The sequence below is a fragment of the Scleropages formosus genome, chromosome 17, assembly GCF_900964775.1.
Source record: "Scleropages formosus chromosome 17, fSclFor1.1, whole genome shotgun sequence".
NCBI lineage: Eukaryota > Metazoa > Chordata > Actinopteri > Osteoglossiformes > Osteoglossidae > Scleropages > Scleropages formosus.
This window is the reverse complement of record NC_041822.1, coordinates 14,234,752-14,252,483: the sequence shown is the minus strand read 5'-3', so window position 1 is coordinate 14,252,483 and position 17,732 is coordinate 14,234,752. Positions and strand designations below refer to the sequence as shown.

The following is a 17,732-nucleotide window of genomic DNA, read 5'->3' as shown; positions in this document are numbered from 1 at the left end:
TATGCATTTTTAACAAGCCCCTGTTCTCAAGACCTTTAATTTTACTGTATGTATAAATCAGATATACGTTTTACATGCACTTATGGCATGCACGCTGACCATTTTTCTAAAAGCATTTTTAAAAAATAAATGTTATCTTTTTTTCGTATGTTGAGTATATAACTTAGCCCTTATATATGTAGCCCTGCCTCTGGTGACAGTGTAGCCAGTTCAGAAAGGGAGAAAATAGAAACCTGTTGAGGCCAAAACGGAATAATACTGAATAATTCAACATTTGTTCTCATTTTTGGTAAGGGGGAACTAAGAAAATCAATGCTTTAATCTTCTAAATTTCTAATTAAATGGGGTAATTACTTATTGAGCTATTAATCTAGTCTCCTTTAACTAAAAGTACAAAAAAATTACAATCATATCTAATGCAATGAAATAATATCCACATACCCCTTGTTGAGGGAAGGTTGTTCCCTGGCCAAATCTGGGATGAGACACATTGAAAGTTTCTGGCTGAGCCATAAGGAGCTAGACATAACAATCTCTGAAATGCATACAGCAGATTTTCTCTGGCACATAAAACCAGAGTGCCAGAGGACTTGCCGTGATCATTTGCTACAAACCTCGCATGCAAGTAATAGCCATGTGGAAACCGATAGCTGTGCTAAAATAGTTACACAAACATTCTTGTACTCCATCCAATAACAACCATGTCTATAACGATTATTATGATTTACCAACTATTAACAGGTCAAGATCCTGTTAACTGCGTTATGAGGTCCAATTCATCAAGGTTATAGCGCAGTGGGAGAGAACAGGGAATGATTTTGAATCAGATCTTTGGCACAAGTGGTGGAGGAGGGTAAAACAGTTGCTTTTTGTTTAAAAAAAAAAAAAAAAAAAAAATGTACAATAAGGTATCATGTGCCAATGGAAAAACATTACTGGATTCCAAGCCTCTTTAAGGCTGTATATCTGACTGTAATCCCAAAGCATCTCTAACACCCAGGGCCATTTGCCATCACTAAAACAAGAGGAGACAATAATGTGTTGCAGAAAAGAATGCATCAGCCGTTTACAATTTCAAAGTGAATTTCACGTCCTCCTAAGAGCCTGCTTTGGTGAACCATACGCAGACCCAGAGGTGGTCCGAGGACAGAGGGGACAGACACGGAGTGCGCCTGCCCTCCAGTGGTCACTCAAGGACACTGGAGGATCGCTCATGACACTGGAAGTACAGGCTAATCGCTTGTTCATTTCTGAGCAGAAACTCGTAAACAGAGTCAATTTCAATAATCCAGAGTTAAATTAACAAAACAACAAACAAATTATTTGTAATTTTATCCCAGCATACACATCTGCAGTCTACAGCACTGAATTGCTGTAACCAGGTAACACAAGGCACTACAGCACACTTGCCACTGCTGGTTTGGGTTTGATTACCAGCTGAAATTCCTGCTTCCCCATATGGTATAAATAACCTCAAGGTTTTGGAGTAATTTTAACAAATTAATTTACAGTTTAACAATAATATTTATAACTGGGGCAGCAGGTAGCATTGTGTTTAGAGTCATCACCTTGTAACCTGAAGGTTGTCGGTTCAGATCCCAAATCCTGTCCTCCTCCTTGATTAAAGCACTTACATTGAACTAACAGTCAAACCATATAAGTGTGTAATGCACTGTAACCAACTTTTCGTACAAACCTAAAATTGTAAGTCACCCGAGACAGACATTAGCTAAATTGATATAAATAAATATAAAGAATAATTACAACTAACTGATGTTAAGAGCATAATACTGAAAAATGTTCATCCAGTGATTTATCTTGTCCTGTAGCACAAAAGACCTTCAAACAATTAGTCTCATCAATATACATTTGCTTTAAATCTGTGTGGTAAAATGTCTATACAGGTGGTCCTCAATTTACGATGGTTCGACATGATTTTTTCGACTTTACGATGGTGAGCTGGCGATAGACATTCAGCAGAAACCTTATTTTGAATTTTGATTTTTTTTCCCAGGAAAGCGATATGCGGTACAATACTCTCTCACAATGCTGGGCAACGGCAGCGATCCGCATCTCCCTGTCCGTCACGCGGTTGTGTTTTGTGCATCCATAATATCTACAAAACGCCCATTTGTGTCTCCTGCTACTGGTGGCAAGAAGAGGAGGAAGGCAATTACTCTTGAGGAGAAACTCAAGATAATTGCCCACCATGAAAACGGCAAGGCCGTAATCACCATCGCACGTATGCTAGGCTATGATGTTCCGTAGGTTAGGTGTATTAAACGCATTTTCGACTTCCAACATTTTTACGTTACAAGGGGTTTCACGGAACGTAACCCCATCGCAAGTCAGGGACCACCTGTGGTCTCTTCAGCTCAAAACTGGATGTCATCACTGAGGAACCACACACTACACTCATCCGTACATCAGTGGAACACTCTCTCTTTCTCTTTCTGTCATTCACACACTATGGGGGAACCTGAGCAGCATGTCTTTGGACTGTGGGAGGAAACCGGAGCACCCGGGGGAAACCCATGCAGACACGGGAAGAACATGCAAACTCCACACAGACTGAGCGGGTATCGAACCCATGTTCTCTCACACCACTCAGGCGCTGTGAGACAGCAGTGTTACTCGCTGTGCCACCCATATCCTATTACACACTCTGTGGGTAAAGAAGACAGCAGTTTCAAAAACACCTGAGGCCCTCCAGTCATAAGGAGAACAGACAGCCTTCTTCTCCTGAAGAACAGCAGCTTCAGTCTTGGTGCCTGGCACCCCCCACCCCTCCAGCACATGGGACAAAAACAGCACACATACCAGCTTGTTCTCCTGCATGTAGATCCTCTGCAGCTTAAGGCAGCCTTTGGCCAGAGCCACCATGCCCTCGTCGCTGATGCCATAGCACTGGCCTAGGTGGACGTCCCTCAGCTCCCGGCAGTTCTCCCCTAGCTGGGCACAGACAAACAGGCATACAAAAACACGGTCAGAGCTCTGGGTTTATGGTCCACTTGTCCCCAAAATTACACTCCCATGAAGAGAGGAAGAGGAGGCCAGCAACCCCAGCCAGCAGAGTGCAATCCAAAACCACCTTGTGCTTCAGAAAATTAACAAGGCAAATCACAGTACAGTCCCATATACAACACAACCAAATACTCTTTTCACCTAATTTGTTTCCCCAGTTTTGCCATTTCCATCTGTGTAACTGACCAGTTCCCAGTGTCACCATCACTTTAATCACATTGCCCAATTTCAGTAACCAGTATTGTCCCTTCAGGCACCTGGAATGTGTACAGCTGGCAATTTCCATAAAATCCCTCATGACCCTAATATTGGCTAACTTTCTAAAAAAAAAAATTAAAAAAAAAATCCCCACCCTGCCATGACAACATCCCCATAATGTTCTGCTGACTCAAACTCCTAAGGCATTATCACAAAAATAATTAACTTTTATTAAACGCATAACACCACTGCATTTGCTCTGAGAAAAGGTCACCAGATCTGCTAATATAACTACCTGAACCGCTACGCTGCAGGCATTTCTGCAAAATTTCCAGGTGAGCTGAATGTTGCAATTTTCCATCCATCCCAACAAGCATATTAAACTAATGTAGATATGCCAGTGAGACAAACATACATGCTAGACTGAGATGCTGAAGATCGGTTGAGTGAACGGCAAGGAAAAATTATAACAGGTATTGTGCCGAATAACACTTTCAGTCTATACACTTACACTGTCCAGCAGGACCCAAGCCAAGAGTTGGACAACACACAGTGGAGTTGCATCTTACACACATTTCACTTTGGCATTCTAACTTCATAATCCTCAAAACAGCTCGTGTGAAAATATAAAAAAGTAGGATTTCTGATGTTTCTAAACATGATACAGAGCAAATAAGCTACTAGTGATCTTACATGAACCTTCTATGTAACAAACAATGCCCCGAGAAACCCCTTAGCACCTTCTTCATCCTCACTATATATTATTGGCATTATATACAGAACTTTATAATGTGTACTGGTGTACATTAGTTTCTTTTAACTGTGTATCTTAGGAGTAACTACAGTACAATCTAAGTTTTCATTAATTTATTACAGACTTTCCCTACCTTATGCAGGTAATTTGTTCCAAAAAACCCTTAATAAGATGTATTCTCATAGCTCATATTAGAATGCACACTATTACTTCAATAGTCACAAGTGACTACAACACAATAACAAGGCAATTTCCCTTCATTAACTACTAAACTGTGCTATAACTGTATGGCTGTCTACCTGTGCTTCTTCAGCTTTCATAGCTACTACATACAGTGAAGTTAAACGTTTACAAATAACATACATATGATACTCAATGTCTATATATTAATTCAAACTGTAATGGAAAAACAGAACAGCAAACACAAAAATAAATTAAAACAATACAAATGGACTCACACTCATGGATCAAGCTCACATCGTTTACCAAGCCATGTTAACCAAGATTAAAGCACATGAAACTAGTAAACAAGTGGTAGGTGAGGTCGAAAACTTGGAGCATTAAAAGTATAACTGAAGAAAAAAAAAGAAAGTCACTTGGTGACTCTAGTCTCACACTACTCAGCTTTCACAAGGCACAGAAATATTCAAATTTAGTAATGATAAATCTGAAGAAAACGCCTTGTAAACCAAAGTAGGGGTATTAAAATGAAGCCCTTGTTAGGTTAAATTCTCACAAGACAAAGAGGCGCATCTCAGGGTTTGACAATATATAAATATTAACGTTTAGTACAACCCTTTATAATAACAACAAGATAAAAATGGTAAAGCAGCCATGTATAATTTTTGGCTTTACACAGAAGATCAAAGACAAGAATCCCCACATAAGCTGAAACGCCACAGTACTGAACTAAAATTATTATGATTTGGAATGTTGGTACTGCTGCAGGTTGGTTAGCTACCCATTTTTAGACAATAAAAATCAAAAATAAAACTGCTTCAGTATGGCTGTCTTCTGTAACAAGCAACACAGAGCTAACGAGAGGATTTCGGCAAATATTTAACTAAATGAGCCAAGCACTTCAAATGTAAACACTAAATTACTCAGTAACACTGCTGGAAAAACACAGCGGTATCTTCATAACAACCTATCTAAAAGTAACTGGCTGGCTACATGTTTTAGTACACTCTGATTGACTAGTATTGACCTTGCAACAAACAAAAAGGTTTTCCAAATGCAGATAATTTATAACAGGTAAATGAATACATGGAGTGCAGCAGCGGGTAGAGCCGGTGATGACATGTTTCAGTTGGATTGTGAGTCTAAACTGCCTTTAGTGCGTTTATGTATGAGCGAGTACTTCTGTGTGATTGACTTGCAATGACCTGACATCCTTGTCTAGCAGACAGAATCTAGATCACAACAGGCTGGCACTGGACATGTGATTAGAGATGGATGGATGGATGGATGGATGGATGGTATTCATTTGTTTCTAGAACAATTCCTGAGTTATATCACTACCTGTAAAGTAGAGGATGACTGACAGCATCTTTTATACAGAACTCATTCATCCAGGTATCCCTTTAATTTATGTACTTATTACATTAAACTGCTCATTGTAAAACCTAAATTTAAAAAAAAAAAAAAAAAAACTGTTGGAAGGAAATGTTAACTGCTAAACAAATCCCAAGCCTTTTAAGAATGCTTCTTAACCTTCCCAAAGTTATTCTGTTCCCACAAGCTCTGCAATACTAGTCAGACACAGACCTTTTTGAGCGCGTGGTCGGTTAGCTTGTCCTGGTTGCCCACATGAACTTTCTGCAGCAGTGGGCAGTGGGTTGCTATGGCGATGAGAGAGGCATCACTTAGTTGCTTGCAGCGGTAGGCTGTGTAGCGCAGCAGGCCTGGGCAGCGGGAGGCCAGGGCATGCACACCTGCGTCCTGCACCTTTCGGCAGTCAGAGATGTTTATCTCCATCACGTTCTGCCTCCATGAGGCAATCTTTACCAGAAGGTCATCAGTCACCTACCAGAGACAAATGACTGTCAAGATCAGAGTACCAACATTTTTATTTGTGTGATGAATGGGATTTTTCTGCTAACTTCATGGCTACACCAATAGAGACTCACTTTCTTTAGGTAACAGAAAGACCAGCTCTAGCTTTAACCTGTACTGACTCTGAAGTGGGGGGGGAATTGGAAAATTCAAGGGGGAAAAAACCTCTATGCCAGACTGAAATCTCCATGTAAACACACATACCCACAGAAAGTCTGTGAGCACACTCACCTGTTGCAGACCACTGAGGTCAATCTGTTTCCAGAACTGGAAGTCTAAACAGAGGTCACGCCAGTACTTGCAGACAAGGGATGCACAGAGACAGCGTTCCTTCACAGAAAGGTGTGAAAATACCTTTAAAAAAAAAAAATTAAAACAAACAAACTGGGGACTCCAATAGACATGAATTCTTACATCTGTAAAAATCAGGCAGAATTATTGCCAATCAATTTATGAAAACAACACAAGCCATACAAGAGATAAAAGATAATGGATGGATTATCCACACTGCTAGATACAGCAACAGCTTTTACCCCACTGCTGTAAGAGTATACAACACTCATCAATGTGCCACCTCTTGTAACTAGAATTGGACTGCTCCTTCCAAGCACATTGGTAGATTACACTCTCACTTTAAGCATTCTCATGTTTTGAGTTCTCTGGCTGTCTATTGCTATTTATTGTTATTATTGTTACCGTTATTTATTGTTATTAGCATTACTCATTGTCATTGTTTTGTGCAGTATTATCTATTGGTTTGTTCATAGTCTGTGGAGAAGCATTCAAGAAAAATTTCATGACACTTGTACACGGTACTTGTACCTATGACAATAAACTTGAAACTTGGATGTTAGAGCACCACGTACAGCACAAAGTCAACCAAAGTTTTTGTGAACTGCTGCCGTAATAGGGAGGATATGTGTATCAACCTTCATTCTGCCAGACTAATTGCTGCTGACATAAGTGTAACAGAAACTGACATTTAATTAGATGATCGGGATCAGTTCTTGTTTGGCACTTTCATAAAGACTTTAAAAGTTTCAGGAAGTTAGAAGTATTTTAAGCAATTACAACTTCATGGAATAACCATTGTATGGCTGTCCAGCAAAATCTGCCTTAAGGAGTCATGGTGGACAGGACTTTCAGGGGAGAGGAGATTTTTTTTAATGTTTTAATGAAAAAAAATGTGTCATTACTTTTATGACAGTTTGAAACAGAGGCTACACACCAAATCTGAAGAACAAAAACGGAAGAAAGAAAAATAATATTACAATTAGAGTGAGCAAGGGGGGTGTTTTCACCTTGGGTTCCCCACCTTTGCAAAGACTCAGTAGAAGTAGCCAGGGGTTACCAGTATCCACACTAAATTTACAGTACCAGTGAAAAGTTTGAGTACACCTGGGTAGCTTGGCCAGTACTTTTACGGGACGAACTAGACAGAAGAGTCAAAGCAAAGCACTGCGCCAGTGTCTTCCATCTCTAGGAACTGCTGCAGAACAGCTAAAAAGACACTCCCACTAATTTTCTGCTCAAAATTCTTCATCAAATATCTTGTGCCAAAACTATTTTTACAAAAGTGTACTCAGACTTAACTGTTACTGTGCATCTTGGCTCACAGCTGCAACTGCGATACTTGAAGAACATTCAGCTGCACTGAAAACAGTGCTCTGTACTTACCTTCAGCAGGATGGAGGAGGGCAACTGATTGATGCTTGGGTTGTCTGGCACTTCAAGAGCATTAAAGCCCCCTGGGGTGTCACTACAGGCAAGTGGGCAAGAGGAAGCTGAAGCGCTGCTCTGGGGCACGGCCATAGCATTGCAGGTGTCTCCCACACTCTGCCCCACCTTTGCATGCAGCCCTGCAACAGAGCTGTCTTCTGAGGAGGATGCAGAGGAGGAGGTGGAAGAGGACGATGATGATGAAGGCAAGTGGCAGAGTGGAAGATGGCAGTGCATAGAGGCACTGCCAGTATCACCCGCCCCGCCATTCTCCACAGCCTCTTGGAAGGCACAGCGCGGTTGCTTGCAGGGTCCCGACCTGCGCGGCTCACCACACTTGCGCTTGCACACCATCTCAGAATAGTCACCAGGGGTTTGAGTGGGAAGAGCAGTCCGGAAGAGCACCTGAGGGCCAATGAGTTTGGCGGGCACAGACGACAGGAGACTCTTGCCCTGCCCTTCCCAGACGGCAAGTTCCTGAGGCGACAGTAGGAACTTGGCGCAGTCCTCGGGAGAACTCAGCGCCACGTACCGTTCAGCAAGCCTAGTGGCACTGTTCTCTAGGCGGTCGTCGTCGAGACTCCCACTGTTACCATGGACAATGAAACAGAGCATGCAAGGGCCCTGCAGGAAGCAGTTCCTCCTCCGCTTCTTCTTCTTCCGCGTTTTACGTTTCCTCTTCTTCAAGCGGTTACCATTTTTCGAAAGAAGATGGCCCATATAGATGACTCACGGCAACTCTAGAAAAGTGATATTAATGAGCACCAAAACAAGATCCCAGTTAGTTCAAGAATTTACACTTTGGAATCCAGAAAAATTCTGCTGCATAATAGCCTTTTTGTACATAACAAAACACACACACACACACACACACACACACATTTTCAGAACCGCTTGTCCCATACGGGGTCACGGGGAACCGGAGCCCAACCCGGCAACTCAGGGCGTAAGGCTGGAGGGGGAGGGGACACACCCAGGACGGGACGCCAGTCCGTCGCAAGGCACCCCAAGCGGGACTCGAACCCCAGACCCACTGGAGAGCAGGACTGTGGTCCAACCCACTGCGCCACCGCACCCCACTCTCCATAACAAAACAGATCTTCGTATACAATATAATAAATACAATTAGAAAAAGATTAGTACAGTCCTTTACAGGAAATGCACAGGTGTGGACACAAACCTGGGAACGCAGCAGGGACAAAGACTACAGGGCAAACCAATTTTTGTTAAAAAAAAAAAAATGTGTTACAAGGCTGTGCAGCCAAGACTGTCCTTATAGGTTCAAGTGCTACACAACACAGTGACCATTCGTTTAAAAGACAACACAGAAGTTGTGTCCTGTTCCCTAATCACTGCTACAAAGATCAAACCACTCAAGAAAAACATAAAATCACTTTCCTGTTGTTGCCCAGGCCAGGATTCTGTATAGCTTAGTATTGAAATGTGCATGCAAGCGATTATACATATATAACAGCGGGAATCAAGGAGCATGCAAACCAACTAGTGTGCCCTGCATTTACCATAATCTTTATTTCTATTGTTTCAGAACCTGAACTCTGGGAAGAACAGGTGAGGTGGCTAAACTGATTTACATTACACATACACTACACACAGATCTCATCTACATAGTACATGCGCGTTTGGCTGAACAAGCAAGATATGAGATGTTGATCTGAGGCAGTAGGAGCTACTGAGTGTATGATTAGTGATTTGTTTCCAGGATTATATTTTAAAATGGCACTTGTACTTATTGAATCTCACTCAACACCGCATGTAATGTGTGGACTAGGGAGTTACAAACACAAACAGCAATCATCACTTATGTTTTTTCCACAGACGTTCAGTTAAAACTACAATAACACACGAGTTTCACGTTAACTGAATACAACTACAAGCCTCAAGATATACAATTTGACATAAATGATAATAGATGTTTTTTGGGGGGTTTTTTTTTTTTTTACAAAAAGAAGGTACATACAATACATGCATGCATGGTCCATGGAAAACAACATGAACTAGTCTACTGCTGCTTTGCTAGGAAAAAAAATTCTCTCTGTCTGACTAACGTTTTTCTAATGATAGAAGAGAAAACCTTCAAAGCTGCTGCAAACGAGCTATTTCAGCTATAAAGTATACAAAAAAAGTGAGTTGCACGTGTCACAAATGAACTTTCTAAGTGAATTCACGGAGTAAATCGGCTAGCTCTGCTAGCTCAGCTGAGTGAGTATGTGTGTGTGATCCTGCTCTGCTGCTCACAGAGTCTGGACTGATACACACGACAACTTCCCCTACCAGTTCAAGCGGTGCTGCCCATCTTCGTCCCGCGATCGCATTATCTTCGTGGGTCGCACGGGCAGTCAGTTCGAAAGTTTCCACACGAAATCCAGCATCAACATTTATGGACGCCCGCATACATTAGGTCTGTGACTCTCATATCACTAGAAAGAGTTCCGGAATAAACCCTGGACCGGAAGTTACGCCTTCCACTTCAACAGCCATTGGATAATTTTCTGGACCCGCTTCAGAGCAGTCAGTGGCAATTGACCGGATGTCCTGTCAGTCTCGCTGAATAACTAATACAATTCGTCAATCGACGAGTCCTCCAGGTAGTCCCTAACTTGGTAAAGTGGCACTATTACGCCGCGGCGAACTGTACTGTAAAAGTTAAAGGTAGCAATGTTTATTTTCCCTCTCTGTTAATTTATTGACATTGTTTTTGGTAACTCCAGGTGCTGTTGTCATGTAAAAAAAAGTAAGCGCAAGTTAAAGTGTATTTCTGATAATTGTTACTGCATGATGATAGTAGTAGTATGCAACTTTATGAAACAAACTTCGTAAAAATAGCGCATTTGAAGCGAGAAGCATGGCTGGTGCTCGATTTCCTGGTGACTTCTCGCAGTGATGCACTGCAGTGAGTGTTCTTTGATTCGCGTTGTTTTTGCATGAGCTGACGAGCTTCGTGTTTTTGAACAACTACATCATCATCAACTTACAACCTAGTATAATAAAGTCTTTGCACCCACATGCAGGGAAACTGACGTCACTGTGTGTTCTCTTTACAACGGGAAACAACAATTACTGTATATTTCGCATGGTACACACTCGCGTTAACGAAGCGAGAGACGACGGAGCAATGCGCGCGCTGCACTTGGAAACCTGTTGTGATGTAAGTGATGCGCGCGGGGCGCGGGGGAGGAATTCACGTCCCGACGACGGGTGGAAACTCCTGGAAGTGGGCGTGGGTGCTCGCTCCGCGGCGGATCCTGTGTTATTCGTAATGGCTTCCGAAGCTCCGGTGACTCGACAGGTCAGGAGGACGGAGCCCACATCGGCCGAGGGTCACTTTGATGTGGACCTGTCGGCGGTCCGCAACTGTACTGTATTGGACCGCCATGGCGCGCGCCTCCCCTTCGGACAGCTATATAAGGACAGGAAAGCCATCGTCGTCTTCGTCAGGGTGTGTGGAGACGCCGGACAGCGGGGGACGAACAAAACGGCTCAGGAAGCCGCAAATGATATCGGGACAGTGTGTGTCAGAACAACTTTGTGTCCGAAGATGTAATAAAGAAATAGTACGATTACAAGGCAAGATGGAGTTACTGGACCTGTCCGTTTTCTTCGAGTCGAAGTACACACGATGTGTTAGCGGTAGTCGCAAGAAACAGCTGTTGTGTTTGCTCGAAGGTCTACAACACACACACACCCAGCCACTCATCACTTGATCTGTGGTATCGTTTATTTAATTTTTCTGCATGTTTGCCTTTCATTTCAGAATTTCTTGTGCTACATTTGCAAAGAGTATGTTGAGGATTTGGCAAAAATCCCCCCTGACTACCTCCGCGTAAGTACTAGTAGTACTATGCTATGGCTTTCCGAAAAATTTCGGTGCCCACGATTGTCTATTGTAAGGCTGTTTTTATTTTATTTTCTGAAAATTATCTGAAGCAATAATTGCTGAACGAACCCAAAATATAATGTAAAAAAAAATGTTTAAGCCGGGATACCACATTGGTAAAACCACTGAAATTGATTCATATTAAGTTCAGATTGTTTCGTTTTAAAATTATTTCAATAACAGCTGAACAATTCTCAGCGTGGGATATTGATTGTTGATTTCCTAGAAAAACTCTCCTCAAGTCCTCCCACAGGTGTGTACCTCAGGGATCCCTTCTGGGTTCCCTCCTCTTCTCCCTATGCATTTGCTTCTCCTGGGTTCCCTCATCATTCCCATTCATTGGCTTCTCCTGTCAACTTTATGAAGATGAAGCTCAAATTAGTGTCTCATTTCCTTTCAAATCTCAGGTCTCAAACCAGACTTCAAATTCCCTTCCAGATATCTCTTCCTGGATGCCTGACCATCGCTTGAAATGAAATCTCTCCAAATACGACATCCTTTATCTACGCTCCGCAAATCCTTTCACAGACCTCGCCTTCAAGATTCCTTTCAGTGATATAACCCTTTCACCCTCATCTTCTGTGATGAACTGCTGTGTGGCAGCGGAAAACTGACTCAGCTATAATTGTAACATCACTTTTTGGGCCCAGATTTGTCGTGTAATTCTTTATCATATCAGCAGATCATTCCCCTTCCTTACTGGCTATAGCATCCAATGTCTTCTCTAGGCCCTTGTTCTCTGTTTTTTTTTTTTTTAATAAAGTTACATGTCACAAACATGTAACTTTATACACTTTAATACAGTCACAAACCCTTTTCTCATCCTTTTGTCATGTACACACAAAAGTACTGTATCGCTCATTCTCTCTTTTTGCTCCCGAGTGGTGGAATGAGCTTCCCATCAAGATCTGGTGTACTGCCAGTCCTTCCCAGTTGTGCTGTTTTTTGAAGACTCATCTCTTCACTCACCGTCTTGGACCTTTCTAAACATCTTTGTGTTATTCATGTTTTTTTTGTCATAAAATCTGTTTTCTTAACCCTTGCAACCTTGCAAAGCTCTCTATTGTGCCTTTAACTTGTTCTTCTTGCTTTGTTTATCATTTCCTTTTGCAAAATGATTGTTATATTTTGCAAACATTTATTTTTGAATATTTCACCCTGGGTTGTCATAATCCAATTTTTATCTTGTGACTTTGCAAGCATTTTGGTTTTTAGTGTCATGAATGAAGTTTATTATTATATTGTCATTTGATCCTGATACTTTGAGCTGCACAGAATTTCTTTTTAAATGGATCAACTTTAAGCTTGTTTTTATCCAGGATGCTGGTGTCAGGTTGGTCGTGATTGGGCAGTCCTCTCATCACCATATTGAGGTATTCACATGCCATATACATCATTTAAGAGAAGCACTAGTCCCACTTTAAAGAACTTTACACCAAATTTTGTTTGCAGAAAGCTGTATTACTGTCCCTTAGATTTTGTCTACTTTTAAAGCTTTAAAATTGTATGAAGAAATGTGCAATTTTTAACATGAATTCTTTACCTCATTTATGTCATTACATTTATATACTGTACATTTAATTTGTATTGATTAGAATTATTGCCTGCTTTGGGAACCATTGTAATGTACTTTGCTATAGACTATAGGACTTTTTTTTTTTTTTTAGATTTGGTATGCTACTCTGTTGCTTGTGTGTGTTAGGTGTGAATTTGAACTAGTCTTTGTTTTTATATTTCTTGTCAACTATTATGTTTCAGCCTCAGCTGCAAGACTTTGCTAGATTCATTAAGGGTCAAATCTGTTTCTTTGGTTAGTCCTCTGTGCCCTATCTGGAATGCTTACTTTTTAAAATATTTGTCTTGTAGCCTTTCTGCTCCCTGACAAAATATCAGCATGAAATTTATGTTGACCCTGAGAGGAGTATTTATAAAAAACTTGGGATGCGAAGAGGAGAGGCACCTTTCCAGTCAGGTAAAAATTACTTTAGTTTGACTTCTTCATTATTATCATTTATGTCAGATGAAGGTAATATTTACATGGTGAGTTTATTTGTTTTTAAACAGTAGTTTTCTGTCAGTGAACTCACCGTAGTGATGGTCCCTCCGTGTGCTGCCAGCTTTCTCCAGCCCCCATGTGAAGTCCAGTGTGCTGACCGGTAGCATGAGGAGCATTTGGAGAGCCATGACCAGCCCGGTATTTGACTTCCAAGGAGACCCACATCAGCAGGGTGGGGCCCTCATTGCAGGCCCAGGTAGCACAGTTATTCACCAGCAACATGTCATCTTAAATTTCTTTGTATCTCTTCGTCCTAAATTCCTACTTAATTTTAAAGTAATAAATTAACTCCTTTACTTATGTTAAAATTTTAAAATTCTGACAAATATTAAATCAAGGTAATAATAAAAATTAGAAATGAACCGTTGCATAACCTGTAGACTGAGTACAAATAAGAATGTAAATCATAGATGAGACGTTGAGGTCTAAATGAATTTTTCTCATTGTGTTTAATTCCTCACTGAACATGATTGTTAATATGAATCTTTTGCAGATGTTTCATGATCTGTCCAGGTATATTCACCTGGTTAGTGACAATGTAAATGTATATTCATTTTTGCACTTTATTTTTTTTTTAATCATACTTTGCTGTTGTTTCCCCAGGGCCTGAAGTCCATTTTGCTCACTTTGACATGAACCGACTAGACCACACACCCATCAACTGGCTACTGCAGTTGGCAGATGTTCAGATGGTTGATTTCAGGAATCAGCCCAGGATAATTGATGTTTAAAAGTTTGAAACCATTAATATTAAGCAGTAAAAGAGGCAAGAACACTAGACATTACACATTACCTGTATGTGGAAGCCAATGACATTTAATTTATGCTGGTGAAACACTATAACAAATATTACAATTTCTCTTTCTTTAAGCAGTGTCTTTGCCCAAAATGACTTTTGATTTACCAATGTGTACAGCAGGGTATTCTTGTTGGAACAATTCAGAATAAGTACCTTGCTCAAGGGTACTGCAGCAGGAGGGGGGATTTGAACTAGGCATCTTCAGATTGCAAATCAAAGACCCTAATCTTCTACTTTCTATGGCCTCTTTAAAAATAATTTACTAATATTTTTTTTAAATTTCTTGATGCTTTGAACTTGCATACATTGAAAGAACATTACATACAGTGAAAATGTGCAGATACATATACAGTGACAAAAGTTACAAAACTTTGAAAAAAAACTTGAAAGAGTTGGGTTTTTAAAGAGATTTCTGAATATCTCACTTTGTGACAAAAGAACAAAAATTCATTCATGGAAATGAGATGATTAACTGAAACCTCACGGCCCTGAGGAGGGTTAGCCTCAGTCCACTGAGAGTAGCGTGTCTATGAGCGTTTTACTACAACCCATGAAGCCTTAGAGGATTGGGGTGTTACTGTCTACCTCTCTTAGCATCAGGCAGGTAGTCTATGCAGTTACCTTTACTCTTTCAAAATAAATTATTCATCTGTTTACTTCTTAATTTTCAGAACCATCACACCATAAATATTTTTAATGGAAAAATCTTTAAATCACCATAAATCTTTTTAATTTTTTTCATGTTAATGGAATTTTGCAGGAATGTGGTGTTCAATTCTACAATATGTACAATTTTATTTTGTTTTTGTCATTTCTAAAGAAGAGTCGACTTGCAAACGCAAGCAGTGTAAACATTTGTATACCTGGAAGTACCAGCATTTAAATAATTGAAAGTGTCAGCTAAATTCTACACAATATTCATTGTAAGTCACTTTGGAGAAAAGTCTGTTAAATGAATTATTGTAAAATATCAAGGCAAAAAGCAACATACTGCACTGTAAAAAATCCATTTTGTGAAAATGTTGGCCAAAACAGTGAAATATTTCACAATTTGACTTACATTGTAAATGTTACATTAAGCGAAGTAACTGTGCTAAGACAGCTTTTCATTTAATTTTCATTTTTAATAAAAGAAATCTTGCTTGCTGAGCAAAATTGCAGGCATGTTCAATCTATTGAGCATGTGCATTAGGGAACTAAATTCAAATATTCTGGATTTTTCCAGAAGACAAGATGTCATGTCAAGGAGTAATCCAGCATAAGCTTCATAAAATGAATGGTGGGTCCTTTGACAGACATTTACAAGTCAGCAAAGCTGTAGACTTTCAATCATATCTCAAATTTACTTTCAATATTAATACCCAAGTTAGTTGACGATTTAGTCAAATTAGTTGTATATATTTATACATATTCCTTCAGCTGATGCTTTTCTCCAAAGCAACTGACAATGTTAAGCATGTACTCGACTTGATTTGAAGACTTCTTTTTAACATAGATTTCAAACACAACTCTGCACATCAATGCTGATTTATTGCTTCTGTGAGTCATTAACCGACTAACCTAGCTGAAGTTAGCTACAGTGCTGTCTTGGGGGCTTTACAGTTAGGCTTGTAGCTGTTAATGCAAAAAGCAGTTTTTAGATGTTTTAGCATAACACTTGTGGTTAATTTTAAAATGAATTTTAAAGTTATCTTGCTGACAATTGTTGGAGTGGCATGTCTTGCATATCGCATTTTGAAGTATTTGTGGTGGGCATAGGCTAAAAGCAATAAACGTCAAGCAGTAATTAACATTATGCATCTTTTTATTCTGTTTGTGTATGTTAACATTAGGTGGTGTAATGTTTATCATTTGGGACAGTGTACCTCTCCTGATTTATTATACAGCTGGCAAGTGTGACATTACTTTGTATGGAAGTTAATTTATTTTGTTACCTCATGTGAATAATATATTAGTTTCACTTTAAAAGACTTATCAAAGCTGTTGTTGGATGTATTGTATAACATTCCAAGTGATTAATGCATCATGTTCTGTTTTTTGTTTTGTATTTCAGCGGTGGCAATCTCAGCACATCGACACCTCTGTGCAGAACTGCAATTGGATAGATTTTGCATGGGTTTGTATGTCTAAAGTTCACTTCAGCTGAGAACATTCTTTGTCAGCGATCAGCTTGATATTTGCACTGTAAGTTTTTAGTACTGAGGCTTTCTATAAAAATTTACTGAATGATACTTATTTCATGTATTTAAAACTCAACACAGATCTATGCAATGATGTTTTTGTAAATTTTCCATGCTGCAGCAAGACATCCTGTTGAAGCACCACTGACTTAATTGGCCAGACAGTAGAGGTTCTTTTCCCTGCTTACATTCAGATTGTGTTTGTAAGTCAACAAGGGCTTTAAAAAACACTTGTGAAGTAAAGTTCCATCATGGCGGCTTCATTTGCCCTCCCCTGAAGAGAACTGATAGCTAAAAAAAAAAGATTAAATTATCCATCCATCCATTGTCAACAACCGCTTGTCCCAAGTGGGGTTGCAGCAAGCTGGAGCCTTACCCGGCAACACTGCGCAAGGCTGAAGGGGCAGGGGACGCACCCAGGACGGGACGCCAGTCCATCGCAAGGCACCCCAAGCAGGGCTTTAACCCCAGACCTGCCACACATCAGGCACCAGCTGAATCTGCTATGACACCCTGCTGCCTTATAGATTAAATTATGTGGTTTTTTTTTTTTAATTCCCCCCCACTGTTCCACTGCTGTTATGTACACTCTTTGGTACTTCATGTGCAGCAGCTGTTTTTGACACAATTTGAGATGTTGAGCAGTGTCAATAACTTGTACTGTCACTGTTCCAATGCTGTTGTATGCAGTATTCAATCTGTACAGTCTAAATGTGGATTATTTTGCAACTGCACAATTACAAACATTGCCAGTGCTGTAGCAGTGATGTTAATAAAACATTTAAGAAATTTAATTTTTGCTGTGTATTATTCATGAAATGTCATGTTGCATTACACCTGTACAATGTAAAATTCATGGCTTTATGATATTGGCTTTGTAATTGGGTGAACTAAACAAAAGCAGCAAATACAACACATTCTTATTAGAAAAACTTGCCCCATTTGGAATCAAACATTTTACACAATTTACTGTTTGTATTTGAGCCAAAATTATGGGGTTGTCACCAGAACTCAAAAGAATTAATTTAAAGAACTTTAACCGTCAATGAAAA

General features: G+C 40.1%; 2 protein-coding genes across 4 annotated transcripts in view; one reads left to right on the top strand and one right to left on the bottom strand.

Annotated features, from left to right (window-relative positions):
* fbxl17 (F-box and leucine-rich repeat protein 17) overlaps nt 1-10,216 on the bottom strand; it is a 232,157-nt gene extending 221,941 nt beyond the window's left edge. Inside the window, exons 1-5 of the mRNA XM_018759149.2 lie at nt 10,043-10,216; nt 7,709-8,490; nt 6,263-6,385; nt 5,744-6,001; nt 2,821-2,952 (exon numbers count right to left, since the gene is read on the bottom strand). Of these exons, the coding sequence (XP_018614665.1) occupies nt 2,821-2,952; nt 5,744-6,001; nt 6,263-6,385; nt 7,709-8,470 (1,275 nt within the window). The 5' untranslated portion in view covers nt 8,471-8,490; nt 10,043-10,216. The remainder of the gene's footprint in view (nt 1-2,820; nt 2,953-5,743; nt 6,002-6,262; nt 6,386-7,708; nt 8,491-10,042) is intronic.
* Nucleotides 10,217-10,676: 460 nt separating this feature from the next.
* On the top strand, nt 10,677-17,030 carry prxl2c (peroxiredoxin like 2C). 3 transcript variants are annotated; one of them, XR_001966428.2, is made up of 7 exons: nt 10,677-11,207; nt 11,523-11,591; nt 12,965-13,018; nt 13,512-13,617; nt 13,763-13,897; nt 14,305-16,616; nt 16,802-17,030. XR_001966428.2 is itself a non-coding variant. In XM_018759155.2 (6 exons), exons 1-6 carry the CDS (start codon nt 10,842-10,844, stop codon nt 14,430-14,432), a joined length of 858 nt encoding a protein of 285 aa, XP_018614671.1. In that variant the 5' UTR covers nt 10,677-10,841; the 3' UTR covers nt 14,433-17,030. The 3 variants fall into 3 exon arrangements, 1 of the variants encoding a protein (XP_018614671.1); XR_001966427.2 differs by having other exon boundaries at nt 14,305-16,684; XM_018759155.2 differs by having other exon boundaries at nt 14,305-17,030.
* The last annotated feature ends 702 nt before the right edge of the window (nt 17,031-17,732 follow it).